The 10,848-nt window shown below is 42.1% G+C and overlaps 1 protein-coding gene across 1 annotated transcript in view; it reads left to right on the forward strand.

The window, feature by feature from the left end:
- The window catches only part of TEX26 (testis expressed 26), a 23,400-nt gene extending 14,292 nt beyond the window's left edge, over positions 1–9,108 (forward strand). Inside the window, exons 5-7 of the mRNA XM_010835907.1 lie at positions 6,657–6,833; positions 7,003–7,164; positions 8,889–9,108. Of these exons, the coding sequence (XP_010834209.1) occupies positions 6,657–6,833; positions 7,003–7,164; positions 8,889–8,962 (413 nt within the window). The 3' untranslated portion in view covers positions 8,963–9,108. The remainder of the gene's footprint in view (positions 1–6,656; positions 6,834–7,002; positions 7,165–8,888) is intronic.
- Positions 9,109–10,848: the final 1,740 nt, after the last annotated feature.

A 10,848-nucleotide genomic window follows, 5' to 3' on the forward strand; every position in this document is an offset into this window, starting at 1 on the left:
GAGCCCCCCAAAATACAGTCTGACACTTTGCACTGTTTCCCCATCTATTTGCCATGAAGTGATGGGACCAGGTGCCATGATCTTCATTTTCTGAATGTTGAGCTTTAAGCCAACTTTTTCACTCTCCTTTTTCACTTTCATCAAGAGGCTTTTGAGTTCCTCTCCACTTTCTGCCATAAGGGTGGTGTCATCTGCATATCTGAGGTGATTGATATTTAATAATTAATTATTTTAAAATGCTTAGTTTTCTATGTGCCTGTCACACTCACTAAATCCATTTTTACCTGGTCCAACATCTCAGTACATCACCTTCTGCTGTGCCTGGTGTCCCTGAATCCAGAGCTTCTTTGGTTCAGTTTTGCTCCAAGAACCTGTCTAGGAAGGGTAATCATGTGACTACCATGAGGTCAAGAAGGTGATTCAGGGAATTCTAACCACTCTGTATCCAAGTTTTGACCAAGATCACCCATTTTCTGCCCTGAGCCTCCATACCAGCCTTCCACTGAACCAATTCCCTCTGACTTTGAGCCTGCTGCAGTTTTGCTGTGTGGATTAGCTCATGTGGATTTGCTGTGTGGATTTGCTGTGCGGGTTAATTTTGTTAACCCCTTCTGCAGTCCCTTCATTTCAGCTTTCCCTACTTTGCTAACTCAATTGCTGCATCTCTATTTGGTTTCCATCTTCTAAAAATGTGTTAACCTCTCCAATCTGCTCTCAGTCTGGTCAAGTGTGGGGAGGGAGGAGCCATTTGCATGGTTGCCATCCACTGGGTTTCATAGGAAGCACTGCTAATTCTTTTACTTCCAAACCTTTCCAATCTGGTCTCTGCCCCATCTGGTCATTGAAGCTACTCTTGTCAACGTGCCCAATAATCTGGCAGCATGAAATGTCGGTGGCTGCTTGCTCCTTCTTGAAACAAGAAGGAGCAAGCGGCCTTTGAACTTCTGTGACACCATACTCTCCTGGTTTCCCCTACTTCTTTGTGTGTGTGTCTCTCTCTCTCTTTTTTTTTTTTTTGGTCTTTTTTTCTACTTGACCTCTGACAGAGTTCCTTAGGGTTCCTGGTTCCTTTATAAAAGCAACTCTCCATCATCCCGAGGATTTCTGCATTTATATCTCTTCCTCAAGTCCTTCCTTGGGCCCCTGATTTTGTGTATTGGGGGATCAAGTAGAGGCCTCATTAGGGTTCCAAGTCATCACCTTCTTCTTCCCCTAACACTGAACTTTGTGTATCATCTACCGACCCCTGCAATTCCTTCGCCACATGGCAGCCAGAGGCTCTTTCACAGTCTAAACTGGATCGAATACCTCTGCTGCTTCTTTTCACTGTCTTCCTTTGCACTTTGAATAAAATCCCTGTTCCACTTCGTTCTCTTGGTTCACAAGGCCCTGCAAGCCTGGCCTGGCCCTTGCTTTCCTCTTCACTCCAGCCCTTTCATTCACTAGTCTCCAGCGACATGCGCCTTTTTTCAGTTCCTTTAAGATTGCAACCTCTTGCCCACCTTTGGTCAGCACTCAGCCTGTCCCCTCTGCCTGAAAGGCTCGGTTTCATTTTGTCACTCTCTCGACTCCAGCTTAAATGTCACCTTGCCTGTGAGACCTTTCCTAGATTTATCTGAAGAGGCCTGCTGTCATCTTGTTTGCCCGTCGCCTTTGCATTCTGCAGTCATTTGTTGACTGATTCTTGTTTCCTGTTGTTTGTGCTTTGCTCTTTCCTCCATGACTCAGTACGCCCCCCGAAGCTCTTATTCACTCAGGGCCTAGTACAGCATGTAGCCTCATTCCCTGTAAATATTTGTTGAGTGATGGAGAGAATCTTTGGGAAGTATACTTTCTGAAGCTGGATGGGAACAGAATCAAAAGACCTCCATACTTGCAGATAAAGGGTCATGGAAAAACATCTGAAATGTCAGCCTTCTTAAAAGATGTCTTTAAGCTTCCAATTAGAGTTGTGCTCTCTGCAAGCACAAATTACCATTTCCCCATGTGTGGATAAATACCCCAGACCTGTCAAGACTCCCTCCTAAATCTCTCGCCTCCATCTGCTTCTTTCCCTCCCCACGGCCCCTGCCTTAATTCGGGCTATCATCATCTATCTCTTGGATAACCTCTAATCCACTCCCCTCTCCAACTTTGTCTCCTCAAGTCCATGTCCATACTAGGGTCATAGTAAGTTTCCAGATGTGCCAATTGACATCACTTTCCAGCTTAAAACCCTTCAGTTATATCCCCCTCCCCACCGTTATCCCCAGGATAAAAGCTAAGTGCCTTAAGGTGAGTGCTATATAATCTGGTCCTTGCCCACCCCCTCAGCGTCCTCCAGCCCCTATGACTGCCCCCTACCCTCCAGTTTTACAATGCCTCCTGTAACCTTGTGCCCTTTGCCCTCTGCCTCTTCTGTGTGAAGACTTCTCCCTCCTTTTATTTTTAGCCTATCTGTCCATGTGTGCTCAGTCACCAATTCGTGTCTGACTCTTTGTAACCTTATGGACTGTAGCCCCCCAGGCCCCTCTGTCCATGGGATTTCCCAGGCAAGAATACTGGAGTGGGTTGCCATTTCCTCCTCTAGGGAATCTTCCTGACCCAGGGATCAAAGCCATGTGTCCTGCGGCTCTTGCATTGGCAGAAAGTTTCTTTACTACTGAGCCACCCGGGAAGCCCTATCTCTGTCCGTATTTGAAGTCTAAATGTAAACTTCATTTCTCTCCCAGGAGTCTTCTCTGATCCTCCAGATTTGGATCAGCGCCCCTCCCATGTTTTTATAGCTCCTGTTCTTTCCTCTTCCACATCATTTATCAAATAATATTGTGATTCCCTTTTATGTATCTGTTTCTCTAATACTTTAAGCTTCTGAAACACAGAGACTGTGTCTTGTCTTTGAATCCTCATTATTGAATTAAGGCCAATGAGTGAGAAGCAGTAAAAGGGGCTTGTTTACACATTCAGGCTTGAGAACTTGGCTTTGAGGAATTAGAACAGAACTAGCTTTCACCTGGCTATAGATTGAGTGCCCTTGGTCTTAGTCATTTTGAACAGTCCTTGCTGTGGATTTACAGGGGACTTTCTGCAGCCATCATGTGCTGTGTGTGTAAGTTGCCTCAGTCATGTCCAACTCTGTGCAACTGCATGGACCGTAACCTGCCAGACTCCTCTGCCCATAGAATTCACCAGACAAGAATACTCAAGTGGGTAGTTATTTCCTTCTCCAGAGGATCTTCCCCACCTAGGGATCAAACATCATGTGCTGTGCTTAGTTGCTCAGTCATGTCTGACTCTTTGCAATTCCATGGACTATCTCAAAGGGGCAGTTTCTCCCTTTGGGCTATAACTACTCTGGTCTCACCTTTGTGGAAGTGTGAAAGAGTCGCTCAGTCGTATCTGACTCTTTGTGACCCCATGGACTGTAGCCCACCAGACTCCTCTGTCCATAGAATTTTCCAGGCGGGAATACTGAAGTGGGTATTCATTTCCTTCTCCAGAGAACTTCCTCACCCATGGATCGCAGCTGGGTCTCCTGCATTGCATGTGCATTCTTTACCAACTGAGCCACCAGGGAAGCCCTATCACCTTTACCAACTGGAAAAGAAAACCAGTGGGAATTGGTCTCCTGAGGCACAGGGATAGTCCCTCGGGGTGGGGTTGGCACTGGGTCAGGTTATCTTCTCTGTTGGGACTTCAACAACATTACGGCTGCACTTCAGCACTCACATGGTGTTCCTCAGATCCTTCTGTATCAGCAATTTCTCCCAATAGTGCTGAAGGAACTCATTTATAGGAAATTTTACAAAGACTATAAAACCATTAGTTAAGGATTAAGAACTAAGAGTTACTGTAAGCATATATCATGTAGGCAGTCACTAGAGTGTGGTTCAGATTAATTACTAATATATAGCAATTACATTTCTTTTTTCTCTTTTGTTCACTCAATTTAGTAAATATTTAATGAGGTCTATTATGGTGATATGTACTAAGGATCAATGAAGACTTACTCTTTCTCTTCAAAGGAACTCAGAGTAAATCCAGAGCCTGATTTTTGTCATTTCTGGGTCTTCATCTCCAGTTGCTCTATATGGACAAGTCTCTCAAGACCCTTCACAGTGTGGATCCTAACCTTCCCCTCCTGCTTCACCCTCAGCTACTGTTCCTCCCTACCCTGCATTCTTCACATTCACACCAACTAGACTGCATTTGATAAATGCACCGTGCATTTTAGCTTCAGTGCTGACCATTCGTCAAAACACACCTTCTGCTGTGTCTGCCTTTCTTTATTTTTAATTTAAGTATAATTGCTTTACAGTATCGTGTTGGTTTTTACCAAACATCAACATGAGTCAGCCATAGGTTTACCCACGTCCCCTCCCACTGTATCTGCCTTTTGATTCTTGTCTTCCTTCCACCTCTGGGTTTCTTTTCTTTTTCTTTTTTTAAAGATTTTTCATGCAGACCATTTTAAAAGTCTTTGTTGAATTTGTTACAATATTGCTTCTGTTTTTTATGTTTTGGTTTTTTTGGCCAGGAGGCATGTGGGATCTTAGTTTCTTGACTAGGGATCGAACCTGCACTCCCTGAATTGGAAGGTAAAGCCTTAACCACCGAGCTACCAGAGAAGCCACTCCCTCTGGGCTTCTGTAGCACCTTATCCAAAGCTCTGAGTCAGTGATTCTTAAGCATATGGGAAGCTTGTTCATAATATAAGTGCCTGGGTCCCTCCCACATCTAGAAATTCTCAATGTCTGGGATGAGGTTCAGCAGGTATATTTTGGCATAACCTTCCTAAGTAATTCTGATGTATTATCTCCATTTGTTACAGTTGCAAGGTATTACATTCTGTATCTATGTCTCCTGTCTATCTCTTTCTCATCACACTCATTTTAGGTTGTCTTAAGGTAGAACAATGACTTCATTTTCTCTAACTTTGGCACAGAACACATGTAGGAACTGAAAGCATTTGCTTTTGAGTTGTAGCTAGGAAAAAGGGCTAGACATCTGCAACAAATGGGAATTTGTTTATTAATAAAGATATTAGAGATGTGAGTCTGAGTGAACTCCGGGAGTTGGTGATGGACAGGGAGGCCTGGCATGCTGCGATTCATGGGGTCGCAAAGAGTCGGACATGACTGAGTGACTGAACTGAACTGATTAGTAATTCACAAAAACTGAGTTATATAGATGGTACTTACTAGCAACAATACCAGACGGTTGTCCAAAATATCTTAAGGAGTGTCCTGATTTTGGAGCCCTAGAGTTTTCCCTTCTCTCTAACCTTGTCTTCTCCTCAGGCAGTTTATGAGGTCATTATGAGGGCCATTGAGTACCCATGTCCTCTCTCCCTGCAACATCTAAATTAAGAGACACCATGTAGTGAAACCCTTTCCCACTGTGCTGTTCTGGACGGAGATCATTCTTTAAAAAATCAATATTAAACTGCTCTTGGGTGCCAGTAGATGACATCACATATTGCTTGATATACAATGTACATTGGAGTCTATTTCGAGAAGACCTATTGAAAAACTATTTTGGAAGAAGAATCAAGGTTAGTGTCAGTAGTAATTAGCACTGTTGTGACATTGCTCATGATACTCCTATTTTTAATATTTTTGTTCTGATTAAAGCTGGTGTTGTGTGATGTGCCTCTGAACCAACATTTTGTAGCGAGAATTAGGGGTGAGCTCATTCTAAGTAAGATGATGTGATTCTCTACTTCATTAATCTGGTAATGCTTGTGGAACTTGACTTTAGCTAGTGCGTCAGAGGTTTTAATGATCATATTAGTGAATATTTCTTAGCAGTTATTTCCAAGAATAATACTATTATGACCCACTAATAACAATGATCTGGCCTAACCATCCATCAGTAAGGTCTTTTTTGAGTGGTTCTTTTCTAGGTAATGGGGATGATGTGTACTGCCCATCTAAGGTTGCTGGATTGGGCAAATAAAAACACAAGATGCTCAATTAAAACTGAATAATGATATTGCATTAGTGTCTCACTTGTGTCTGACTCTTTGCGATCCAATGGATTGAAGCCTGCCAGGCTCCTCTGTCTATAGGATTTCCCAGGCAAAAATACTGCGTTTGCAGGCAGATTCTTTACCATCTGAGCTACCAGGGAAGTCCTAATAACAGGTAAAAAATGAGTACTTATACAGACACAAAAAATTATTCATTATCTGAAATTCAAATTTAACTCCACATTTCCATTGCAAGGGCCTTGTGCAGCAACCAAAATAGCAACTACAACAAATTTAACTGAACTCCTATATTTTATATGGCAACCATAGCCCTATCTAAAGTATCTCACTCTGCTTCCTAACCCCAGCCCCAGAGCCTAGGCAGGACTACTGGAGTGAGGTGTGCTGTCTGAGTCCATGAAGCAGAAACAAAGAACACTCCTAACTGATGAACAGTATATTCATTAGAAACTACTTCTGATCATTTTAGCCTATGCTTCCTGTGCCTGATAAAGCAGAAAATTACTTCTTGGTTGAAATGTCCATAAAAAATACATTGACCATACCTCTAAATGCAAGAAGAGAGGGTTCTGAGTGTGATAAATTGGAAGCTACTGCCAGAAGCAAAATGGAATGAAAATATGATGCTATTTAGAAATACCTTACAAGGAGTAATTATTGCCTTCCATTTGTACCTCTGCCCCAGATCAGAAGGATAAACAGCGCTCTCAGATGTTTCTAGAATGGAAAAAGTTAGTTCCCCGACCAGCAGACACAGAATTTCGACGGAATTACCAAATTCCAGCTAAAATTCCTGAGTTACAGGATTTTAGTTTCAAATATGGATGCTACTCGAGCCTACCCATTGCTTCTCAAGGTCTAGGTGAGTACACCTGTAACTTTTTAAAACAATTTTGTAGACTCTTCTTATTCCAAGATTCCTCAATACATTCCACAACACATTTGTGGGACCTGGCGAGTCCCACAAATAAAGGCTGGGATTCTCTGCCCAGTGACAGCTTCTTGTCTTTCCTTCCCTTGCGTCTCTCTAGTCCCTTCTGTGCTGTTCAGCCACATGAGGAGCCAAGAGCGCACGAAGAAGCAGTCCATCTACCAAAGTGATTACGGGAAAGCCTACCTGGATTTCTTGACAATTCTCAACTCATTCAGCCCCTCTCAAGTCACAGAGTACCTTCAGGGTGTTTCCTACAAAGGTAAGATGAGGTCTCAAGTTACTATTCGATAAATTACAGGTCATAATAATACGTGGCTTTCCACCAAATAGAAACTTTCCCAACTTCTAGCCCGTGGTGTTCAATATATATGTATGTGACTACAAAAAGGTGGCACAGTGGTAAAGAATCCAACTGCTATTGCAGGAGATGCAAGAGATGCAGGTTTGATCCCTTGGTCAGAAAGATCCCCTGGAGGAGGGCATGGCAACCCACTCCAGTATTCTTGTCTGGAGAATCCCATGGACAGAGGAGCCTGGAGAGCTACAGCCTGTGGGGTCACGAAGTGCCAGACACGACTGAGCATGCATGCAACATATATAGTTTTGTGTAAACCTCATCCCATTGAAAATAAGTTTTTATTCGAAGAAGCCCCAGTGAATATATCCCCACTTATTAAAAAGAAAACATCTAGCTTTTCACTTACTTCTGATCTCACTTTGCTGTGGTTGAACTGCTCCAGGGCGACTTCTCTTTTTCTTGTGGTTAATTGATTTCTCCAGTGGAAGTCTGTGCTCTCTCACAGCTTTGTTTTAGTTTGTGTAATCTTTATTTCCTGTTTGGTGCTTTTGTGTGTGTGTGTGACAGTCTTCTTAGGGTACATGCAAATCTTCATGTAGCTCATCCTCAAAGAGAGAAATGTCATTCAGGACTGGTTGGGTCACTTTCTAGGACACATATTCCTATATCACCAAACTAACATGTTATGTACATTATAAAACATTCAAAGTTCAATGTGGGATCACAAAAACAAACGCAAACTTAGGTGGAGAGTAACTCAGCTGCGTGCACACACACACACGCACACACCCTGATTTCTAGCCCTCAGGTGGCATTCGTCACACTGAGCACAAGGACAGGCAAACATCACTTGCATGCTTTCTTTCTCTTAGTTTTGGCTGCACAGATGGTAATTTCTAGGAGTGACAAAGCTTTATAGCTCCACCATGTACAATTTAAAAATATGTAGTTAGTATTAGGGGACCATAGATGTTCATAAACAGACAAGACTCCTTCAATTTCCAGATGAGGAAATGGAGGCTGGGGAGAGAGGGGCCTCCCATGGTCAGTTATCACTCAAAGACTGCAAAGCCTACCAGTACTGGTAGGCAGAAAAGCAACCCTGGCTTTCATGAAACTTTTGGAGCAATAGTTTCTATTGTTTTGTTTCTCATCGCATCACGCAGAACAAGCACTGTCTAGGTGCTTCACATATAGCATTCTTCATCCGTTCCAACACCTGTGCTAGGTAAGTATCAGTACCTTGATTCAGAGATGAGGCAACGAATAAATAGAGATGACACATGTGTGCTCAGTCATGTCTGATTCTTTGCAACCCCATGGACTGTAACCTGCCAGACTCCTCTGTCCAGGGAAGTTTCCAGGCAAGAATACTAGAGTGGCTGCACAGAACAAAAGCCTAAGTCTATTTCATTCCACAATCCATGCTTTTTCCAGGAAGTCTTGCTGATCCCTTGAATATTGTTTGCTCTTTTTAGTCAATAATTACATTCAAGAGATGTTGAATATTGAAGAGTCTTTTTAGCTATTAGACATAATAGCTTTGATTATCGTGATTCTTTTGGTCTCATTGAATTCATATTTAGAGTACTATTGTCAGGTATTTGTCACCTTAGAAATTTCTTTATTTAGCCCTGAAATAGTTAAGTGGAAAATTTCATCCTGTTTTTCTTCATAATTTTCAGAAAGGCAGATTCTTGATCGCTTTATTCGCTCCTACTGTGATGTGGGCCAAAGGACGGATAAAAAAGAAAAGTAGTTCAAATGAAGAACATCTGAAAGTAACTGAGTTCTTTTCTCAATAATCAAGAAAAAATAAGATCCAAATTGTTCTGAATTATAATTTCATCATGACTTGGTGTAATTTTGTTTGTTTTCTTTTTAAACAATAAAATCATTTAAGGCTGAAAATCATCCCTTGCCTCCCAATCTCTTCCCACCCAATTTTAACTGCATCCAGTAGGTTTTGATATAATGTTTTTTCGCCATTCTCTTTTGGATACTTACTTTGTGTCTTCAGTTCTGGTTTCCTCTTTGAACCAGGAATTATGTGGAAGAGGTTTCTTAATTTTTCAATAATTAGGGGATGAAAAAATTCATTATTGTTGATTTTGAATTTGAAAGTTGAAAAAACAAATCTCTGCTTTTGGAAAATTAGCAAACATTTTTTATGCCAAGTATAAGAATGATTTGTGTATTACATGAATAGCAGAAGAAAAAATGTATAGTTAATTGTATTTTTAAGCCACTTCTTTGTCTTAATTGTATATTTTAACTGTCATATTCTGAGGCAAAAATATTAAAAACATTCCACAATAGAAGTGTTTTCATCAATGTCTCCTAGTATTTCTGGGGTTTTTGCTACATACTTTTGGCTCCTATGTTGTTTATCAGTGCTTATGACTTACACAGAGCTTCTTCATTTTCCTATTACATGTTATTCTTCTTTGACCATGTTAATGGTTTTGCCTTTGAATTATGTTCTAATTTATATTCATGTTGCCATTCATGCTGGGTTTGTTTTTTCTGTGCATTTACTTAATTCCAAATTTCTCTCTCTCTTTTTTTTTTTTTTCCTGTTTATGTCTTTCTTGGAGCACCGGGGATGTAGCTGTGGCCCACGAGTAATTTCATATGGATTCTGTCTCAGTTTAGTGTGTGCAGTGGGACTTCCTGTCCTCCCAGTACTCTCCAGAGCATGGCCCATATTCCATCAGGATCTTGAACCAAATATTAAACACTGAAGAGCCCTTTTTTCAATGAATATTTATTGAACACCTTTTATGTGCCAGGCAGTGTTGTAGGTCTTGGGGATACACTAGCAGTGAAAAGACATGCATGGAGCTTGCATCATGGAGAGAGGGACAGATCAGAAACAAGTGAAAATGAACAGGAGAATTACAAAGTGTAAGTGCTACACACAGCATAGGGCTTCCCTGGCCACTCAGATGGTAAAGAATCTGTCAGCAATGCAGGAGACCTGGGTTCGAGTCCTGGCTCAGGAAGATCCCCTGGAGAAGGAAATGGCAACCAGCTCCAGTAATCTTGCCTGGAGAATTCCATGGACAGAGGAGCCTGGCAGGCTACAGTCCATGGGGTCACAGAAAAGTCACACACGACTGGGTGACTAAGCACGCATGCACACACACTCACAGTGTAAGCAGCGTTGTGATAGTCCAAGGCTCCTGTAAGGAGGCCTGGTTTAAGCTGACCCATTAAGAAGAGGAAGGGCCAGCCATGCCAAAAGATGAGCAATAGCTTTCCAGGCTTGGGGAACAGCAAGTCATCCAAGTAAGAAATATCTTGAAGTGTTTCTCAAAGTGTTCTGGAAAGAGTCAGAGGCAGAGTGGCTGAAGCATAGTCGGCTGGGGACACGGGGCAGAGGGTCTGTCAGACAAAAGAGGTCAAGGAGGGGGAGTCAGATCTTGCATGGAGAGAGTGTCGTTGGCTCTTGACAGCATGGGCTCTCTTGTTCTCGCTTCTGTGTTCCAGAATAGTCAATAAATTTATGCTAGTACAAGTTGTGTATCCCTGTGAACATGGTTTGGTTTTATGTTAACCCACTTCCTCAGACTGTGCTAACAAAGCTTCGCCTGAGGCTGAGGGTTTCATCTCTCCAGATGTGTTATAGCTGTATCTTCAGTT

The sequence above is a fragment of the Bison bison genome, unplaced genomic scaffold, assembly GCF_000754665.1.
Source record: "Bison bison bison isolate TAMUID 2011002044 unplaced genomic scaffold, Bison_UMD1.0 scf7180017864056, whole genome shotgun sequence".
NCBI classification, from domain to species: Eukaryota; Metazoa; Chordata; class Mammalia; order Artiodactyla; family Bovidae; genus Bison; species Bison bison.